This window comes from Nylanderia fulva, unplaced genomic scaffold (genome assembly GCF_048542155.1).
Source record: "Nylanderia fulva isolate GAGA-0341 unplaced genomic scaffold, ASM4854215v1 Scaffold14, whole genome shotgun sequence".
In the NCBI taxonomy this organism is placed as follows: Eukaryota; Metazoa; Arthropoda; class Insecta; order Hymenoptera; family Formicidae; genus Nylanderia; species Nylanderia fulva.
This window is the reverse complement of record NW_028189622.1, coordinates 1,493,795-1,517,375: the sequence shown is the minus strand read 5'-3', so window position 1 is coordinate 1,517,375 and position 23,581 is coordinate 1,493,795. Positions and strand designations below refer to the sequence as shown.

Sequence of the window (23,581 nt, the reverse complement as noted above, 5' to 3'; positions counted from 1 at the left end):
GAGAGTAGTTACTTGCAATCGTTAAACGAAATCCCGGCACACAGGGATTGCTGTATTGCAATTACGTGGAGGATCTCTCGTGGGATATTCGCGAACGAAAAAACGGAGAAAAACGGAACAAAAGAATAAAACCGGAAAGGCTTGATTCCCTACAACGTTCGCGCCGGGTATCGCCTCTTTCTGTCGTTCACTCTCCGAAAGGCTGTCCAGGGAGTAGATAAAATTGCTGAAAATAGTGTCGCCTATCTGCAAACGCAGCAGATACAATAAGCCTGCAGCTATGTGGATGTACGGAGACAATCGGGACTCGGAAGATAAATCATTGTTCCCTTTGACACGTCAACTTGCTGTGGCCTGTATAAGCGAGAGATAAAAGCACGAAGGCTTCGCGTGAACAGAACAGTGTCGAATGTACAGAATACTTAAGCTATTTCTCGAAAGACAATTTATATCGATGGACACAGTTTTTCTTCACACGATTATTTTTTCCGATATTCTATTTTTATTATCATACGATTGTTATACGTACATTCCCTTATTTATCCCGCAGGCTAAAGAAATTCTATCTCCATTATATGTAAGCAATATATTATTGCGGTTAAAAAGAAATGTTCTATTTTTCTTTGACATGAAAAAAATGCAAATCTTGTTGAATTATCTCACCCTTACGTTATTGCATGAGTCGTCCGAGCGTGTTGATTCATTCATACTTTCGCGTGGTCAAATCACAATTTGGTTGTTCCCGATGGCTATTAGAGTCGAAAAAAGGGTAAGAAAAAGCCGTCTGCATTTCTCGCGGTCTACCGTTGCGCATCTTGCAATTTCAGAGATGAAAGACGGTGGTTTACCCAGTGTGTATCTCATCTCGCTGTGACTGCATTGGCTTACGTACAATGCGCCAGAAGCGGGAAATCGAAGCAAGGATGAAAGAAGAAAGGACAGCGACCTTGCGGTCTCGATAATATCGATGACTCCGCGTCAATCAGTTCCGCTCGCATGACCGATTTGCACAATTTTATCGAATCTATATATGCAGCCAATATGCATTCTCTTCGTGCACGAAATGAATCCGGGACAATTGACACGTGTCTGATCATCAAATGCAAATCGACACCGATGTAACGACTATCCGCAGTCATTTTTTCGTCGTTATCGCGTATGAATGCTTACCATCACCGTAGAGCGTGTAGTTGAACAGATCATGTTTTTCACAATTATAAATTCTTTTTCTTTCCCTCCTTTTCGTTGCTTCATTTATTACGTATGCTTTTTAGTCGAAAAAAAAATGTATGAAAACTAGAAGAGAGGAAGTACTAAATATAGCGCGGTAATACGGGAAAAAAAATACCTTTATATGAAATACGAAAAAATAATGAGCAAATATATTACATTTAATAATAGTATACTTATATGTGCTATAAATTTTATATCGCGATCGTTATTTTATATCCATGATCCATTTATTATAGAACGGACGAGACACAGACGAGTCAGACAGGCAAATGGACGACTTCTTCGATAGTTATTTCTGCACGATCATTTTGTTCCCTGTCAGCCGCGCGGTTAGTGCATTAAATGCTCTAGATAAGAAGCGTCTGTATCGTCAAACGACTAGCTCGTAAGTGCATCGTTCTTGTTTGCAGCCGCAAGACTGCATCGGCGAGAATAAGTAAAAAAAAGTAGACAAAAGTGCATATACATATATATGTAAGTACCGGTCTGTGACAGATCATCGTGCATATGCGACGATGAGATCTACGACCATCTATCGATGTTCGACATCGTCAGTCGGCGAACGTGCAGAAGATTTTAATATTTTTCCTGTTTTTGCCTCAAAGAAACTCTTATTATTCCACGCATCGTTTAAGCGTTTTGCTGCATCGCAATTTTGCAAAATTTAAAATTTGACAGGCGTACAAATGCATTAAAAATTGCAGTTATTACACGTCCCTCTTTGATTCTGTGTACACATAAACATGATTTACAACACAATCTGAGTCCTTATCTCGTAACATTTATGTTTTCAATTTGTAATAATGATTTTGCTATTCAATATATGTATGTGTGTGTGTAAATAAAAAATAATACATAATGGAGCGTTATTAAGATTTCAAAAGTGCAGCGGTAGAAGTGTAATACAATTCGGAGCTGTACACATTTTTCATACCGTCGCGAGTTCGCATTTTTCTTGCACCTGCAATTTCCCGTGAGAGGAAATTAAAATATCGTCACGACGAAGCGACAACACGTGAATCCACCGAGGAGCAACTCGTTACATTCTCGTGGCAGCGCTCCGTAATATGAAAAATACATTTCCGGACTTGCTGCGAAATAACCAATTCCACGGTGTTGACTCTCGTCGTATTTTTTATCACAGCTTTTTCAGTTTGTCGACGGAAAAAAAAAAAAAAAAGAAAAAAGGAAAAGAGAGAGAAAATTTCGGTTTGGCCTGAAATCGCGCAAATTTCCCATATCGTTTACATCGAAAACCCGCCGCCGCGCGGGTGACAAAATAAATACGAGGACAATTTTAAAACGCGCGGTGCCCTTTTTTCCTTTTTATTGGAGAGCGGCGCGATTCGTTCTCGCGCTGCATGCGATGCACGTCGAAAACGTTCCCCGGTGAATCGCGACAATCATTGACGTTGTCCATGTTATTGCAGCCAGACAGGAGAACCTGGTCGTTTCGAGCTCTCATCGACGGTGCGAATCAGAAGATCGTTGTTATTCGCGCAATTCCGCGCGCTTTATCGTGTATATTTGCAGATTTGCTTTTTTTCGCGCGACCGCGTAACTAATTAATAGGAGTGCGCAGGGTCAATTAGCGAATGAAGAACGAAATTAATGGCGAGTCGAGTCTTCCGCATTCAACACGGTCGTATCTTCGCGTCTCTGGAAGTCTTTTCTCTCATTTCTCTGTCTTTCTTCGCCTTTCTCTGTTTCTTTTTTCTCTGTTTTCCTCCTTCCGCATACTTCCTCTTCGGTCTTTTTCGTTTTTTATCACTTTTTATGTGCAACGTACGCCCTTTATGACCTGTTATTAATCGTGATCGTATGCGTTTAATACGCTAGGATGCAGGCACATTTGCAGCCGATTAGTCATCTCGATCATGATAATTTGCCGATTGGAAGAGTAGTGAGTGACGAGAAAATGTTCACGCTTCGGTTATCGCTATTATGTGTGCTCTTTATAGTTTTATAACTGTAGGGATTTTATAAAATTCTATATCTTAATCGCAATTGACAAATAGAGAATTATTATTATTATGGAAGAGTTTTATTATGACGCGTAAAAAAAAATATATTTCTTACATTACAATTTTCTAACATCGACGTGATTAATATTAGTAGTTGAAGGAGCAAGTCTATGAAGGATAGATGATAGTATTTAAACATAAATTCGTTTAGACTTCTCACTTGCACGCACAATAAAATAATTTTAGCCGAGTCATATATTATCTAAAGCCGGAGATTTTACAGTCGAGCTTAATTCATTTATCGAGAATGTAATCGCCGAGTAATATTTTACCACTAGTCACAATAATTATCGTTGGCGCCTTCAAGATTTCCTAAGAGGCTCTCTCCGTAAGGCAAGCCGCAATGTTTAATGAAACAAACTATGCAGCTTCATCTTGCAAAATATATTATACCGACAGATTTCGCTCGACTCGGCAAACGCACATGAAATACACGAGCATTAAAGAAGTGTAAGCAGCTTAAATGCACTCTCCAGAATGCCCCGCAAACTCAATTTGCAATAATGAAGTGGAATCATATTTTTTTTTTTTTAATACGGAGACCGCAACTGAAGTTGTTAAGATGCTCAAGTGCAACGCGTCGGCAATTCTCCTGATGGATTCATGCAACCTCATCGCTTCTTGGGTGGAACTAATCCCCGACGAACAAAAAACGCGTAGAGGAGAAGCGCAGCGGATCTCGCCGGGATAAATCTAGTCTCTCGCGAGGAGTAAGAAAGGTTATGCAATTTTTCTCGCCGATCGTATCCTATATTTTTCGCATCGCGCTCTATATTCTTCTTTCGTATCAAGAAATCGCAAAGTGAATCGAAAGTGCAAAATGAAAATTATATAAAAGAAAAAGGGACGAGAGATCACGCTTAAACAGCCGCGGCGAAAGCCGAGCCATTAACGACTTTGATTTATGTATCGCCCCGTAATTTGCTCCTAGAAGCGAGAGCTACAGAAGGAAGGAACGTGAAATATATGTTGCGCCGCGGGTGGAGAGCCGGTCATTTTGCCGACGCAATTCCCGCGCTTCCATTTACGCTGCGACTAATCAGATCCGGCGCACCTGTTAGCGATTACCTACGTTGCGCTGCGCCTTTCGTTGCCGCGTATCGGGTGGAAAGAAGAAGGGACGAGAGAAAAAAAATATATACACATCACGGAGGCATGATTTACGACGTTAACGCGTTTTCTAGTGCCTCTTTTTGAGGTCGCCACACGGTGTGTTGCATACGCTGCGATTTCAACGGCGAACGTACATATATACAATTCAGAGTCTGTACAATGCGACACGGGAGAGACCGGGAGAAGAAAGTGCGAAAAAGATTGAAATGGGAGGAAGGAACGAAAGGGAAGAAGGAGGAATGGAGAAAATGGTTAGGAATGAGAGACCAAGCTGGTGGATACACGGCGTACATATGGTAGCGTCTTTCAAAAATGCAAACGCATCTTCCTCCGCGTAGGCACGATTAGTTTACCGTCCTTCTTCCTCATTACTTCCTCTCTTCTTTTCCATCTCGCACACTCTCCCGACACGCACCTACCTTGGGATGTCAATGTCAGTGGCTACCGCGTCGGCGGTAATGATGACGACGACGGGAAGCCCACAAACACACGCAGAGGGCGAAACAATGAAAATGCAAGCGAACCCTCTCTGAATTGACTTCTCCGGCCCCACGAAAGGACTCGGGGAATAGGCAGACGTAGTGAAAAGAAGAGAAGAGGACGAACGCGTGGATTCTTTTTAAGGAAATATTATTCGTAATCGAGATCATATATCCTGTTGTTCCTGAGGCGCCAGGTCAAAGCCGAGAAACTCTTACGGATAAATAAGAATGTAACACGAAAATATTTACGAGGTCACAATTTAAGAATATCTCAGCACGAAATATTATAAGAGAAAATATAACCGTTTATCTTCGCAGTAATCTATATCCTTGCAAAACTTACATGGCAAACGAAAAAAACAGATTTGTTTTGAAGAATGAAAACATAATAATCGTCTGTGACGGTAAAGTCGGGTCTAAAATTGATAAATAATAAAAGTCGCGGTATTTTTGTGCAAAAGTAAACACACACAAGATTTTTTTTCTTAATCTTAATACTCCGCGCGGTATAACCTCGCGTGCTGCGAGAGATTTCCTGCACGACGATTTTTCAAGCAAACGTGCTCGCAAAGTACGTCGCCCTTCCTGCGCCGTCGCAGTCGCGGAGAAAAGGGCTGCAGCTCAACTCTCAACTAGGTACAGGCAATGAAAAATAGCCATTGTTGTGAGGCACAATACGCGAGGCCTAATTGTCGTTTGGCCCGGTGCAGTATGCGAGGAGGAGACTGCAGCAATGCAGGTATCTCTCGACGTAGTCGTATATATGAAAAAAAAAAAAAAAAAAAAAAAACGTAAGGGAGGAAAGTGGAAAAATGTTTCTACCGTATATATTACGATGTAATAATAATAATGATAAGTCTTGAAGAGTCATTAAACGCGACGGAGGAATATCTCATTACCGAACAGCTGACGCGCGTTTACCTTAAGTTCGCAAAGTATATATTAAGATATGCAAGATATATAAAAAAGTAATTACGGAATATAAACAGCATATGATTATACAATTACACGATATGATAAAGAGATAAATATGCTATCCGGCGATAGGATCGTATAAACTGCTGCTTAAAAATGCGTTTGAAGAAAAGAGCCGCGAAAGATTCTGGATTTCTTCTCTATATGAGAATGGAAACGTCGAATCCACGTGCGAATTGGTTGGACGAGAAAGTAAGTAGTTGTTATCGAGCTCTCGAAGCGGAACGACGGGAGAACGGATGTCTTATCGACCGCGTAATCGGACAGGCCTAATCGTCGTGCATTAGGGCAAACGATGGAAAACGAGCGAGTGAAAATAGATATTCGGTGGTTAGGCCGGCGTATAGAGCGTCGTTCTTACTACTCGCAATCGTATTCCGGCACGCAATCGTTAATCACGAGCCTTTACCGCCTCTCTTTCTCCCATCGCTGGAGGAGGACGAGATTTTTCTGCATGACTGCACGCACCCGGGATCTTATCATCGCGTACGCAGGGCACTTTGCGTTACGTTAATAGCCACGTAACGCGCTTCTTCAAGACTTTTCTTCATCGTACCGCCGCAGGCCAATGGCGGCCAATTAGCTGCTCGCCGAATGATGGATGACCGAGCATTTTATCACTTTATACACGGTACGTAACGAGACGACAAAGAGACATCTACATTAATATTACATTACTAATTTATTACGAGAAATATAAATCGTATCGTAAAAAAGAAATTACGACCGCAATCTGTGTTGCAGGTAAAAGAAACAGTTAAATGGTGGACAATTTTGCTCAGATCCAATATAGTTTGCCTCAAAACTGCGAAACTTTATTTCTCACAATAATTAATTTTATTGATTTGATCTGAAGGGAAAAATGTTTTTAATCGTAATACCATGAAATGAGTTTTAGTGCGCGAAATATTTGTTTAATTACCAAAGTAGGGCGTAAAATATTACAGCAATTTTAAAAAGATGTTAATTATAAAGTAGCTGGAAAGTATCGTCGTAAAAAATGTACAATTAACGTACAGTGCATGCTCTGCGTTCGTTTTAGTCTCGGTTTATCCACGCACGCACGCATACGTCGGCGTGTCCGTCGTAAAGTCAGTCGACAGGGGCGAAAGCATATTTTATTTCGTCCGCGTTATTGCACATAAAAACGGAAGCGACTAAGTAATAACAAGGTTAACGGCACGAGAAATCCAGACACCCCCTCCCGATAATAATTCAGTAAATATAGCGGCGCTCTTGGGAGAAACGCCTTAATGTGCAAGGTGTCGAGATAGAAACGCAGTCGAATTCGTGTTTTCGCGCCGTATAAATCAGATACGATCTCTCAGATGCACGCCGGATGAATCCAACCCGTCTCCCCTTTTCACGCCCTTCGCTCCGTTCCCTTTTCCACCCTTTCGCCGGAGACCGAACAGCTTTCTACCCGTTGCGTTGTTGCGATACCTTTTAACCGTCATAGCGAGATGTTATTTTTCTATTTGGACAAAGGATCTTCTCCTTGTCGTTTGTCATTACCTCTATCTCCGTCCCACTCGTCACATTCGTTACCCTGAGCCGAGGGGTTGGAAATTAAAAAGAGAAAAAGAGAGGGAGAGAGAAAGGTGGTTTACATGGCTGGTTTGCATGGAAATATATTCACGCGCCCGTCGAAAGTACAAGTTCAAGAGATCACTCATCGGATGGTCAGATAACTTTTCAAGGGTAGAATAAGTTAAAATTGGATGTACACAAAAATAATACAATATACTCCAATTTGGTATTCGGATATTTTAAAATCTCTTCTTATTTTAAAATATATTAGCGCGCACACACACACACACACACACGCGTCATTTTTGGATAATATAGATGGACACATGCAATTTGCGTCGACATCAGTCCTGAGACAAAACCTAAGGGAGGGTCATGATGATAATTAAGCGGCGATGCCGGTCTGATTTTATCATTTGAATAATGTCGCAAGACGCGATAGTTCTCCCCATATGCTACGTCGAAATTGCATATGGGGAGAATTTATTTCACTCTTAATCAGCATATTACGTATATAAAGTCGCATATTTTATCTATAATCTCGGTTATTATTTTTCTGTGCGTATTATTTCGTTATTATGTATTATTTAATAAACTACAGTTTTAAAAATCTCAACATTAGAAAAAAGAAATATCTTCCAAGAATATAAAAAATAGGAATAAAAATAATAAGGATATAAAAATTGATTTAATACACATTTTTTGTTACAATTCTTATAAAAAAATTAAATTATTTCGATAATATTTTTTTAACTCTTTCTCTGCTAGAAGATCAAATATATTTGATCCCCGATGCTTTCGATCGATTGTTTGATAAGTGCAGGGTATTATTTTATCTTTGTTTAGTTCCTTCTCTTGTCTCACACACACACCATATGGTGTCTTCATTGTAGTCTATCGAACGTTACGATCTCTTTTTCTACATTTTGAAGACATATATGTGCTATGAGACAAGAGTTGGAGCGAATGCGATTTGCGTTGATTCTATTCATCGATTTCATGTTTTTCTGCTTGGGGTTTAACCCTTGCTCGAAGCTATCTCATCGTCTCAAAGCATATTTTGTTTCGCAATATCGCGGAATCCGAAAGTGTTAAGTATAGCGTAAATGTGTACTGAACACATTTAAAATTGAGTGCACATTAGTGCGTCAATTTTTAAAATAATGCTTTTTGATCCTAAATGTAATCTTATAAAGAATATTTTAATAGAATACAGTTTAATAAAGCTTTATTAAATATTTTTTTGAAATATAAATATAAATAATGAAATATAAATATAAAAAAGCATAAAAAAATACTTTGATTGAGTAATTTAATAAAAGAAAATAATTTATTTAAGCACACTTAAAACAATCGATGAATTGATATTCAATGTAGAAAAATGGAAATTCAACAAACTGAATATTGTTATTCCACTGCCGGAGGCAAAGTATATTTTTCTGTGTCATGTATTGTTTACGTCAATACTGTACATCAGAAACACTGATTTCGATTTCGTGAAAATAGAATATATCATCAAATACGCGCAATTAATTTTGATTATATTAGATCAAGTTGTGTGTATCGTTGTGAATGATAATTAATGATTATTTAGTATCCCATTGCAATCATTGGAATTTCAATCGAATCAGGATGTACTTCATAAGCATTGTTGTTAATGCATAATTGAATGTTAATGAGAAACGTTAATCGATTCCGGACCTAATTAAAGGTTATTATATTTGCAAATAAATTGCGGATAAATATATTCGACATATTCGTTTGCCGCATGGCTCGATATTTGCCGCGACACTAATTGATTTAAGTAATTATTATCTGTAGCCACACACGCATGCATCAATCCGTCGTTTCGATGCTAAATTTTATAGACGCATTTATCTCGTTCCGCATTTAATACTCCGACGACGTATTTATCGATCAATCGCCCGGGCGACTGTCTAATTGATTCCGTCGCGAACCAGGGAAAAGCGGAAAGTAACGATGAGAGTTTTGTCTCCCATTTGGACGCTAAACTGCCCGAAACTGTATTTTCATCGTCCGTTCGATAAACCCCTCCGAAACGCAAATTACTGTCCCGAAAAGGACTCGTCGCCGGATACACCGAAATATAGTCGGTCATTAAATTTAATGAAACGAAAATACGCGATGTGGGAGAACTCTGCCGCTCGTGCTTACACGCCATGCTCTCCCTACGTGACGGAGAGATTTAGGCATTAAACCACGTGGTTTAAAGGATTGACTAAAATGGTTATGTAACGAACGCTTCGTGAATATATATACATATACTTGCGCGGCTAACTTTGCACGTGCATACTATTGCATACAATATGCATACTATTTTTCTTGTTCTTAATCCTTTAAGCACTACATGGCATATTATCTCACACCACACTATCTGGTATGGCATACTATATTTTTCTATTCTTATTTTTTTATTACTTATTAATATAAAAAAAAGATCTAAACGAGCGTAATATTAAGAGTCAGCAATTAATAATAAATGAATAAATAATTTTCATTATAAAAATCGCCTTTTCTTTTATTTGTTTCTTTTAATTGTAAGACGGGATGTTCATATTTCATAGATAATTGCCCGCAAGTACCGTGTAATTGCTGTCAAGAATATCATATTAATAATAGACCCGAGTTAATTAACGATTGGACATGCTCTGTCAATGTCACCGTTAAACTTTAATAAATTCGTCTTCTTACATGTGGAGAATTAGAAATTGCCTGATAATTTTAAATGACACATCGCCTGTCGCGTTTATTATTATATGTATATATTACATATATTATAGTTAGTACTCGAATATCCCCGATTTTGCGCAAAATTGGTTATTTCTCATTTATCGCTTTTATTCTTCAATAAAGAGTCGCGCGTAAACTATTTTATTGGAAATTGTTGTATTGTACTTTGAATTTAAAATGATGCAACATAGATTAAAATTGTATACGAAAACTCATTTATATAAACTCGAGAGGAAGATATAGAAAACATATTTTCTCCCATTTTAAATCCCATATTAAAAAACGTACAGTACATATAATATACTCATTAAATTCATGAATATCGTTCATTAAAAATTTCGCCGATTAGATGAAAATCAAAGTAACGTGAAACAAAGAACATCGAAACAAACAACGCTGCATTTGTTTGCTATGTTTATTGCAATTACTAAATGAAATCGGTGTTGCGTCGATATTAAGCAGCGCTCAATGCACTCGCCCCCGGTACATTCTGCATCGTTTCCCGGCTTGGCAACTGCGTATAATTGTAATTACGAAGCGATACATGATAACGAGTCGCCGCCGACACGCTAACGATGCACTCGTACCGTTTCTCTTTCTCGTTTATTTCTTTCCCATCGTCTCGCGTCGCTCTCTTTGGTTTCCTTCAACACTCGTGAACATATACATTTTTTCCTGTAAATTTATTCATTTCTCGTTTAGACGCCAGATTCTCGCTTTATTAATTAATTAATTTTTTTTTAAATTTTTCCATCCGTCATTTTGCGCGTTGCCAACACGCGTAAAAATACTCACGCAGATGGACGCGAACGTAATAATATATAAACGCTTTTTCCACTATATCTCTCTTTCTTTTCCTCTTTATATCGAAATTACATTTCCAACTAGAACGAACCCTCGGGCGTACTCGAATCATTAAAATATGAACGCGAGAAGGCCGACGTAGCCGTGGATGCCATATTGGGCAGCGCGCGGTACGAGAGCAAATTATCTTGCTTAATTAATGTCGCGCGGGCGAATAATTGGAGAGGGTACGAATGGGGGAAGGCCGTAGCTCACGACCCATCACGAATCGATTTCTGCCTCCCTCTGCGGATCTCTCCCTATCGTTTTTCCTCTCTTTCCCTCTCTCGATCTCGTTCTCCTTCCTATGTAACTCTCCTGTTTCACTCGTATTCGGCCCGTGTAATTTTCTGCGCACGAGGCGTTTGATCTGCTCTTTTGCGGAGACGCGACGATTAAAAAGCACCGTGACGACGATGATGCGGCTTCGGCGTTGACGGGCCCCTCTTTCGTTCTCTCTCTCTCTATTTCGAATCCCCCGAGCAATGATGACGAGGCCCACCACCGCACCGTTTCGTCTCCCTTTGTTGACTAAGCAACGCTACCGACTCCGAACGGCGGATTATATCGGTTTATCGGGCCGGTGCAGTCGCATCGTTGAATATAGCGAGTGTATACTTTATGAGAGAGCTTCTGCCCGTCATACGGATGCAGATTTTCATCCCCGTTAACCCGATATCCCCGACGCGAAAAATTAAATTCAGATCAAAAAGTATTAATTTATCGTTAATTTGTTGTTATATAATTTTGAATTTATTACTTTTCTACCAATTAGCGAGAAATTCGAGATATAAATTAATACTACTTAACTATGTCTGACGTTTAAATTTGATTTCTCGTGGTAGAAGTACCAGGAAAATTGTTTCGCCTCTTGTCCCGGAAATTCTCGTGAGAAGCGTTTAATTTGCGTGTTTCCGCGCGGATGATAATACAACGCGCGCGCATAAATCAATAATAAAGCCACATTTCCGCTCGTTAATCGAAACATCCGATTATTAAATTCTCAGCTAATTCGACATTGATACTCAAATAATGTTAGATATAAGCACAATTGGTTTCAATTTGCATTAGCTTAACTGCAATCTTCGTAAAGATTGCGAAATATCCAAATGTCAATTTGTTTTTATAAACATTCTTGCAAATAACTCTACACACATGCAAATGCATAATTTTTGCACACATAACTTTTGCTATTTATCGTGTTCTATATAAATCTGATCTGAATAAACATGTAGCATTCAATATAAAAATATTTTGAACGAAAAAGTCTATTCTCTCTCAAATGTTATTTCAGCCTATCAAAATTAACTGGACTAAGCCTCTTTCACTGCGTTAAATAAATCTGACATGTCAAAATAGCATAGTAAATAACAGTTAATATTTAATCCAGATGTGTACGTAATATGTATCTTTTGATATATTTGATGCTGCTCAGTTGCACGTTAAATAAATGCACACTAAAGCTAATTCGAGCATTTATCGAGCAGATAACATATATGTATGTATACATATATATAAAATGCGAAATGCGGTACACTTCGCATAGCAAAGAGTGGAGTTGCATATTACGCACGTTTAATCGTTAATGATGTAATGTATACGTAATGCTTGTACGTGTATATGTTTCATGAAACATTAACTTGCATATTATTTTCCACGCTACTAGGAAAAGGTTTAATTAATTCAAATGGTTCCGTTGCGATACTTAATTGAAACTAATATAGTCAAAACTCATACTAAACGACATTTCACACAGGCAACAGGAATATATTGCATTTTTACACAAACAAATATCTATCTAATATACTGTGTAAATATAAATATAAATTTAAAAAAAATTGCCATCTCTAAAAATTGATGGCATCTCTGAAAATGGATGACAAATATAAAATTACATAATTTATTAGTTTAGAAAATTGAAAGATAAAAATTGATAATACAAATATATAATATAGACTAAATTTAAAATTTGCTATGTGTATAATTCCATTTATTGTTAGTATCGAAACGAAATTTCTGGGAGAGGGAGGCAGATCAGGTAGATAAATATAAAATTAAAAGCAAACGATTGTACCGCAAACGTGCGAAGATAAGCGCAAAGATTTGATAAGACTTACATTGAACGTCGATCTTGGCGGGTGAACTCTCAATCGAGTAACCGGTTTGCTCGTGTGTAGCCACACAAACAAAACTTCCACTGTCCAAAATCCGACTGACCCTGGTGATGTAAAGATCACCTTCGACCTGATGCCTCCGCGGACTCGGAGCAAGCGATTGTCCGTCCATTTTCCACGAGTATTTAACATGGGAGCTGGGTTGAGCCTCGCATCTCAAACGAACCGGAGATCCTTCGACAACCGAATGTTCCGCAGGACTCACCGAAAAGTAAAGATCGCCATCCTGCCCATAAACGAGTGCTGTAAAAGAAAAAAAATTTTTCTTATTAATAATAAAATAACACATTAAGTCGGTTACACGTATTAAAAATCGACCAAATTCATCCTGTGTTTAACTTTATTTTTATAGCAATGGAAGAACAATTAATTATTTTTCTTATTTAAACAACATAACAGCTTCCGTCATATGATTCTGATTCTTTTCAAAGAATAAATTTGATTAAACAAAAATTGTAATTGTTTTGAGTTAGACATATATTATAAATATTGAGTTCATGAGATCAATAAGAGAAGGAGTATATCTTATCTTGACCAAACGAGATACAAAGAGATGATCGAATCAACACTGAATGTCGTCGCGTATATAAAGCGAGAAAAAAATACCCGTAAGGAGAAAATCGCTCTTTTAAAGGCTACATAAAAATATGTAAATATATATATGTGCAATATACGACACACACATGAATAAATTCGTGAATTTCGCGAGCTTATGTATGGCGATCGTTGCGTACGCATTTTGCATACAATGGCTACACCAGTGTAGATTAAATCCTCTGTACCGGGGCGAAAATCGATCGGTGTTTCTCCGCCGGCTAGGAACACGTGTGCACCACACATCCATGTGTAACTACTGCTCTCGCAATCTCTCATACCATCGATCTTTCTCTCTCTCTCATTCACACAACACACCGCTATCGCGCGCTTCTCTGTAGAAGTGTTTGGGAATAATTAATCCGTCGCGGTCGCAATGGACGAAATATTATACATAATATCTCGTTCACTATATAATCCACTTCGCGTTCAAATTTCAGATTACGCGGTTGCAAAATCCACCCTTTCTCCCTCGATTTCTCCTACCCGATCGCAATAATTTCCACCGTTCGAAATAAACAACAGAGATACCCATGAATGATTTCGTGAAAGAACGCGGGATGCTCCTCATTGTTCGAGCATTATTTATTATTTTTTTAAATGTATCCGTCTGTATATGCATTCGATTTAAAATATAATAGTATACATAATAATAAATATATACATATATTTTAACGTTAGCGATAGTAATGTGTAATTTATTTCGATCAGTAATAAATATCTCCATGTGACCCCGAATGCCATATAATTTAACCACCGTCCATGTGTGCTGAAGACCACAATGCACGGTCATAAATCTATCAGAGGGGTCCCTTCTTTTATTTATCTTCGAGCGGACTCCGTCAGTTTCCCTATCTGTAATTGTGGATTCAGGTATTTCCTGTGATCTAATACCGCTGCAGCGCCCTGACATTATAAATTTTACAATCGTCGGAAAACAAAATGTGTCATCGATTTTTTTTTTGTTAGAAGCAGCTATTTCTTCCTATTCTTCTTATAATTTACGAAAACGTTTCCCTGCGTCTGAACGTGAAATTGCAGCAGAGGAACCGTTTTTACCGAATTGTAAAATTGTATTTTACTGCGATTATGCGATTTATTACCAATATTAATTGATACTACAATTAATCTGCTGTTGTAATTATATGCGCGAATCTGAGTGCGGAAATACGCATTTTCACGCCGGATTCACGCGGCTCGTTGCGCGCGCAACATCAAAGGAACCATTGATTCCGGACCTGCGTCTCGTCGAAAAGCGAGTTGCCGCATTCGATCATTACACGAGCGATGGGAAAAATAGCTTTTAAAAATATCGCCTGCTTATCACATTCCTGTGGATTACAACGAGAAATCGAGAGAAAATAAACTAATACGACAGAAGGTTTATGGCCGAATCGTGTCTTTTCAACGCGTTCGTTAGACTGTATCTCCAAATGTGCCCGATGTCAATCTTTACCGACGTTTATCAGTCAAAGGAAAGAAAAAAAAAGAAGAAGAACGCCCAAAAAAAGAATGCGTGCGTTTGCGCCAGTCCTGTTGGTCGTGAAACCTCCTCGAGGGGTAAACACGACCGCTTTTACGACCTACTCATAAGATTGGCTTCCTTCCCGAGCTAAACATTCCTTCTCTCTCTTACTCTTGTCCTCGACAGCTGCAGCCACGTTGCTTTATGACGTTTACACAAGCGGCCCGATTTTTCGACTGCGTCGTCCGATGCCAAGTGCTTGCGCACGTTCGATGTCTATACGATGTCACATATATCGTAGAATCGTCGGTTACCAGGAGGCTAACTGATGTATCGCGATAAATTTCAAAGGAGAAAAAAGTACTCGCCAACAAAAAGTCTACTAACTCTGTTGCAAAAAATCGGTTAGTCGATTCACAATTTCAGTTGTTAATTAACTGATAATTAAGTAAAAACAAAATACAAACACTATTTTAATCCATGGCATATTTTGTGAAAAATTATCTTTTCTATACATTTAAAAAAATGTATAAATATATATTCCTTCCAGGAGAAAATAAGGAAATTTATTAAAATATCACAAAAAGAATTAAAACGGTGCAGCTTAATTATTTTGTATTTTACGAAAGGCCAGCGAAAGATTTTTGACTTAAATGACTCTAAACAGAATCATAAGACAATCACAAAATGTGTCTTTCTCTTAGATGTCTCTTTCCGGTGAATCGAAAACGACAAGAAAGTAACTCGTCTGGATGCGAACACAAGGGGTTGTTTTCTCATAGTCTGGGGGTAGTTTCGCGATTCCCTTTCGTCGGAGCACTCCTTGATTATTATTCGTGGTACACGGCGCACGATCCCTCTTCCAGGCATCATGGAACTAGAAGGGAGAAAGTTTGTGCCGGTAGAAGCAGAACTTGGCTCATTATGTTACGGAATCTTTTTCTCGATGTGTACACGTGACTAAGATAACGACAGTCTTCAAATCGAAAGATCGCTTTGAAGCCGTTAAAAACTTTTCGCGTTTCCATAAAATCATTCGTATAGTTAGTTTAAATCAGATGAAATAAGAATGCATTTGGTTACGCGAATAGAAATAATGAATGACACAATTCTTCCGATGAAACTTAAAAAAACATCTGAAAAATTATATCATAACATTTTATCAAAAATATATATATGATATATATAATATTACATTTATATTTTTATGCGTTTATCAATAAAATCGAACATTCTTTTCTCTTATTCGAACATTCTATTGTTCTACTTCTATAACGTTTATAAAATATACTTGGAATTGACTCCAACTTTGAGATACAAGCCAATGATACAATATGAACTCGTGTGCGCAAAGTTTTAAATAAACTTCTTCTAACAAAGATGGGCTAGAAAGAAAATATATACCAGCAATAAGTAATAATATAAACACACAAACAACAATAATACTTCCTAATTTCCCAAAAGGCTTTCGCAGCAGTTCTCCCCTTTGCCGCAGGAACTTGTACCTTCCCGTATCAATTAGAACGGCTCCCAGCAGCGCGGCGCATATATATATATATATATGTAACGCACGCCGAATGCATAATTCATCGCGTGCACGTAGAATGCGCACTTTATCACGCGGTTCGCAGTCAGCGAACCACGCGGACATGAATTATGCGCGGGCTGTCAGTTATGACGAGACTCGCGGGCGCGCGCGCGTGCGAAAGGAAAAATTCGCCCTGTACGCCCTAACCGATTCCTCAACGCCTCCTCGCATCACCCACGTGCATGAAAATCGCCGCGCGTTTCAGGGGAAAGGGTGCCGAGTACGTCGCGCGTGCTGAACGTCCCTGCGAGATAGGCTGCTGGATGCAAATAATTGTGTTCGCTGTACCACCTTCCAGACGATCTTGAGCACCGTAAAGTTCACGCACTCAGAACGCTTCCGCGACTCTGAACTCATCCCGAGAGTTGTTGCTCCTGAGGGGCTGCTGCCGAGACAGCGTACTACGTAAGGCACACTTATTACGAAAAAAAAAGGAAGGAAGAAAGAAAGGACTGTGCGGATAAAAAAGAAGACTATAGGTGAGAGCTCAGGGAACACTGACGCCCTTTTAGTAAGGGTAAAGTGCAACCGCTCGCTCTTATTCCGGAAAAGAAAGAGCAGAAGGAGAAAAAGAGCGAAAGAGAAATAAAATACAACGAGATGTGCCCCAAAACGATGAAGACAATTGCGCAGTGCACTGTTGTTTTCTATTTTTAAAAGTCGTCTAAGTTCGAAGCTCAGGTGCGTTATTCCAGCATCTTGGATAAAATGTAGAATTTATTTTTAATCTGTAGAAACGAGAGAAAAACAGATAATTGCTTTGATGATAAATAAGAAATTATATATCTCGAAGGCGCTACGAGAGTTTTTTCATTACTTTTTTTATAGAAACTAATCAATTATTTTCTTCCTATTAAATATTTTAATTTCTTTTTTAATTTACTTTAGAAGATACAACTTTTTGATTCATTTATTAGGTTTTTTGTTGGACAAAGAAATAAAATAATCAGGAATAAAAATATCGCGTTACAAAGAATTACAATTATGTAAATAACGTAATGATGCGTTCAATGAAAACAAAACATGGGGAAAAAATAGAACTACATCTGTTCGCCCGGGTGCGGTTTCTGTTCACGGAAATCAGTCAAAAGGAGAATTCGTTTAACAGAAAAAGGGAGAAAGCGAGATCTGATGAGAGTGTGGAGTATGCCTTTTTCGGAGTATACGTAATGACAACATGAACGAGCGGATTTCATCAAAGAGCCCGGTGTCGTCTATCCGGGAATCTCTCTCACTCTCTCCCTCTTTTTCTCTCTGCGCGTGGTTCGCTCCTCGAAATATATTATTCACGCTTCTCGTGTTTCCATCCCGGAGGTCATCAAACGCAGGCTTCACTCGTGGCGAAGCGTTTTACACGCTTTGAACCGCCGTTGGCCTGGTAATCGACACGGTCGGGAAACGAGACGAGAAGGGAAAAGACGCCGGGCAGGGTAAGGAGTGTTTCCTGCCGAAAGATGGGCCGGCATTTCGAGGTATCTCCGAAACGATAGAGAGTTTATCTTCCAATTCCACGTGTCGACAGGCGATAACCGCCGGATGAAGGAGTTTTATTTCCGAGGAACGCATACATCTGACGAGTGCATCCCTCAGATAAATCAAGTCTGCTCGAAATAACTTAAGTTTCCATATCAGATAATTCATTTCGATAAGTTATAATATTTTTATTATTCATTTCATATATGTTTATTATTCATTTTTTCAGGGTTTTTCTTTATAAAATATTATTTAAAACATTTTTTATTATTCAAAAAAATAATTTTATGTAAAAATAGATTTTGACTTAATCAGCTGATTTTTTTATATGTGCAGCTTATGATCTGCTGAACAAAAGATGTGATAGCTTCAAAGGTATATGGACAATTATTGAGTTACAGCCAGTCAAACAAGTCGCAAAGACCGAGTTTTTCGTGTTTGACTGATTGCAAATCAATAATTATCATTACATGATTATCAGTAATTATCATCATTATCTATTATTTAGCTGTAAGCTTACATTTTATTACATGTTTTGTTCAGTAGACTGAAAACTACAATATATGAAAAAACCAGCAGATTTTACTAAAATTCAATTTTCTACAGAATTTTTTAACTGCGAGTAATTTACATATAAAATTCTAGATAAAATTAAATCTCGGTAAAATCAGCTGAATTTCTCGTATGCTGTAGCTTATGATTTACTGAATTAAAAATGTAAATAAGCTCAAACCTAAATAACCAACAGTTACTAGTTTAAATACAAAGAGTTCAGTAATTGTCCATTATTTATCTTTACAGCTATTACATTTTTTCTTCAGCGGATCGTAAGTTACAACATGTATGAAAAACCAGCTGATTCAACAGAATTTTACATAAGAGCGAGATAAGACATTTGCAAGGGATTTCGATACACATCTAAATATGTAACTGGATTGAAATTTCACGACGATTCGCGATGCGGATCCACGTTGCAATTGCAGTTTACAGGAACGAATGTGTGCGCGTGTCGCGGACGGCGTCTCCAGGAAAAGAATGTCGGTTTCGCTCCTTTTACGCGCCACCCGTGTCTTTATTAGTCTCTCCTCTTTCTCTGTTTCTTTTCGGAGTCATTTCAGCAGCTCGTGGGATCAAAGGGCTAATACGATTTCTCCCTCTCTCTCTCTCTCTCTCTTTTCGTCGCACCCTGCAGCGAGACACGTGTACACACTGCGACGACGTCATGCAACGTCTGAACGAAAAGAAAACGAACGAGCGAGCGAACAAGAGAGAGAACATCGCGGCTAATAACGTGCGAGCGGAAGAAACGCGAAAACGCGTTACACGCTGAATAACATTCGGTGTATAAAATAACCGCCGCGTGCGCGGCTTCGCACAAAGGAACTCTTATATGTTGGTAGTGTAAAAAAAAGGTCGTCGAGAAGGAGAGAGACGAGGAAAGAGAGTCGGAGAGGAGAATCTCGCGACGCAGAAGGGGACTTGTGTATACACTTTTCTCCTGTACCCCTATACATATATCTCCCTATCTCCTTTTCAGAGACACGCGGAACGTCTCCGGTCGTCCCGATTCTTGTCCGTAACTCGAGACGTGTAATTAGGAGCACTGGACCAATATGAATGGCCAAGTGGTCCTGATGAGTGGCACAGCCGGAACAGGAACGAATGAAAGAGCTGGAGAGAGAGAGAGAGAGAGGAAGGGGGCGAAAGCAGCCATGGGGTACCATGGCGCACTCTCGAGAGTTACGTACATTTTGCGCAACCCCCTCGGGTCTTTTCCCTTCCCCTCTTAACCCCGGTGGTGGCCGATATTAGGTATATACCTACGTAATACCACACGGCAACCGTCTCTCCTTTCCACCCTCTCTCTCTCTCTCTCTTCTCCCGCGTGCACCGAGTCTGCGTACACTCGCCGCTTTTACATGTAGGTGTGCGCGGCTATCGAACCGGTTCCTCCTCTTTGAGAGGAGAGCCGTCATGGTGGAGAGTGGCAGCATCCTTTCGGGTTCTCGGCCTCGTAAGAGCCGAGGGAGAGAATCCGCGAGGACGCAAATTGGCCAGCTCCGATTTTAGGCGAAGGGATATCTTACTTTTTTTTGCCCTCTCGTGACTCTTTAGTTTAGGTTGCTGATTTACAGAGAGATAGGAACGTGATGAGAGAAGAAAGTCTTTTTCTTTTCTTTTTTTTTTCTCTCCTCTTTTCACCGAAGGGTGAACAAATGTGATATCTCTGACATAGTTGATTATAGTAATTGATAGCCGGATGAAAGATTTAATAAAAATTCGGTTAATTAATTCGCGGTGGAAAATGTACGACTGGGTTTGCAATAATTCGTAATTCTACTTGCTAATTCGATGACAAAGTAAACGTTTAAATATGATAAAGTTTGAATTGTGAAAAGCTGGTCAGACAGTCTCTGTTTTACGGAATATAAATTCCGCGCGATCTCGCACTATAATTTGACTGCAATGTAGCATTACACAAGTATCGTGTTATTGATTACATCTCGAAAACTATTTAGTTCCGATAAATTGATACATCTACAGGCGACATACGACAATATAAATGGAAAATGTGTGACAAGTACAAATGATATACGAACAAATCTTCTATATGGTACAGTCTAATATAATTCACTGTGACAAATAAATAAAGAAAAGAAAGGGTTCTTTTTTCAAAACAGACAGAAAAGAACAGATAAACGGAGATCTTGCCGAACGTATCCAAAATCTTTCTATGCGTCACGCGCTCGAAATGGCTAATTGCACGCTTGGAGCAAATCGACGAAATAATTTACTCTCAGCAAATTGCGGGATTTTATCGCGAGACAACGAGCGAATAAAACAATGCTCGAGGAAACATATCGTACTTGTCGTATCGCGGCGATGCGTTTGCCAGATATCTCCTCGCGCACGAAATGATAACTGCACCCTTTCCACTTTTGCGATTATACGTATATATATATATATATATATATATATATATATATATATGTATGCATATATAGAATTTAAACATAAAATTTTATTTTTGCCAACTCAATAATTTCAAACAAGCACCGTCATCGGAAGGAATCACTCGGAAAGAGAGAGAGAGAGAGAGAGAAGAGTATCGTCGCTCATGCGCGATTTTTTTCCCGAGTCGAATCACCTCGGGAGAGCAGCTCGGCCGAGGCGCGCGATTCGGAGTCAATTAGCTGTAATTACACCGTCGGCCGGCAGAAAGGGAAGAAAGGATGAAGAGAGACCGCGCGGCGTAAACCGGTCGGAGCGGAGATCGGCGTGGGATCACGGGAGGAAGCGAGAAAGAACGAGAGAGAAAGACGCGCCGCCAACTTTTGCCGGAACTTCGATCGGCTGTCTTCCCTCCGTGTGATTCACCCCGAGACGGACAGACCGATACCGGGGACGGGGACGAAGAGGGGAAAGAGAGCCCTTATACGGGGCGAGATTCGAGGGCCGGTTATACTTGATTCGGTATACTTACATATACAGAGCAGCAGGGACAACGGCAGTATCGTGACGCGCCGCATCCTTATAGATGATCGCGCGCGCGCGCGCGAGGCAATTAAACAGTTACAATTTTATTAATATGAGAGAAAAAAAACACTTCCTGTCTCTCGCGGCGAGATTCACGTCGCGAACATCGTTCGACGGTTTGGGGTAAACTTGGGACTCGCGGCGAAACAAGACACGCGCACGACCGAACGAGAACGAACGAGAACCAACCGGCGCGGAGAGACGCGCGACACTGACTGAGACGGCGAACCCACGCCGGCGCGCAGCGACCCCTGTTGCCGCCAGCGCTCGCTCAGAGGGCGCCACTCGCCGGCGAGGCGCCGCGCGAGACGAGCGAGTGTGTGACGTCGCGATATATCGATAGGGCGATCCTTCGAGAATCGCAATCGTTTCAAAATAACAGCGGTAATCGCGAACCGCGTCACGGGACCGACGTGCTCCGTATCATTCCGTCATTATTGCCGTCTAAAAGTGAATTTTACGTACGCGAGTGGAATAACCACCGGTATTGCGCGGGTGTTAAATGTTTTCGTTGTACACAGTGTGTTGAAACGTTGCGTACCAGTGTTATTCGCGATCTCGGTATGTGTGTGCGTGCTGTGCGTAGAGATCAGTAGACATGCCGGCATTTTTCGTGTTTTACGTGTACTTTCTCTCCGAAGAAACGGCAGAAGGAGGTGCTCGAGCATCGCCAAGTATGTATATATATATATATATATGTCATTATGTTCAATTAGCTATGTATATCGATCGTGTAATACTTGAATACTAGCCAATGTAAAGTGGAGAGGACCATCTTCGCGGTATTTTACACATGCTTATAAAATGCTGCTGAAAGCCATAATTATGCATATCTAATTAGTTCAACAATTGTTTTTATCTTCTAAAGCTTTCTGATTAATAGTAGAATAATAGATAGAATCATCGACAATAAACATTGAAAATTGCTATTCTGATACAAGAATATATATGTATGTGTACAAGTATAAATGTGCATATGTGAGAATTGTATATATGTGTGTGTATGGGACGAAAAAGTTCAAGTTGTGCACTAACGCCCTCGCAGCGAGTACGCAGCTAGAACGAGAACTATTTAATCAAAGCGTACATATGGTAACAGGAGAAATGCAGATACCTTTGAAATTTGAAATAGAAATATGAAAGTCGTACAAATTGCACATATTTTTTATATATATTATTACTATTAAATATACATTATATTTATACTATTAAATTTTGTATTATTTTAAAAATTTTGTTTATATTAGGAATATCGAAAAGTAATATAATTGCAAAATTCGGCTCAAAATATTGTAGATTTATATATATATAATATTTTTTAAAATAAAAGTGTCTTTTACTGAAAAAGAAAATAGAGATTTTTAAGCGGAAAGTTGAAAATGTAGGTAAAAAAGTCATAAACACATTTATATACAATTCAAATTCGATATATTATTATCTTTATACATCTTGAGACATGTACGTCGTTGTTTTTTTGTCGATCATATTTTAATTATTGATAATATTTAATAATAACAATCTAAACAGTCACATACTCTTATGTTCCTATAGATCTTAAATAATTTTTTTTACTTTACATATGCATTCTTTTCTATTCTATAATCAATCATCGACGCTCACGTCTGTAAAGAACAATCGGTGTTTAATTTAGTTTTCTAAAGCTCCATCATCAAAGATTTTTTTTCAAAATGTTTAAATACTTATACCAAAAAAAAAATGCAAATTTTACCAAAAGCGATATACAGTAAATTACATATATGTTTGCACTTGAATAAAAATTGAATTGTATATACAGTTCA

General features: G+C 39.0%; 1 protein-coding gene across 1 annotated transcript in view; it reads right to left on the bottom strand.

Moving 5' to 3' along the window:
• Positions 1-21,982, bottom strand: part of LOC114929231 (tyrosine-protein kinase-like otk) — a 42,590-nt gene extending 20,608 nt beyond the window's left edge. Inside the window, exons 1-2 of the mRNA XM_029300708.2 lie at positions 21,730-21,982; positions 13,069-13,368 (exon numbers count right to left, since the gene is read on the bottom strand). Of these exons, the coding sequence (XP_029156541.1) occupies positions 13,069-13,368; positions 21,730-21,775 (346 nt within the window). The 5' untranslated portion in view covers positions 21,776-21,982. The remainder of the gene's footprint in view (positions 1-13,068; positions 13,369-21,729) is intronic.
• Positions 21,983-23,581: the final 1,599 nt, after the last annotated feature.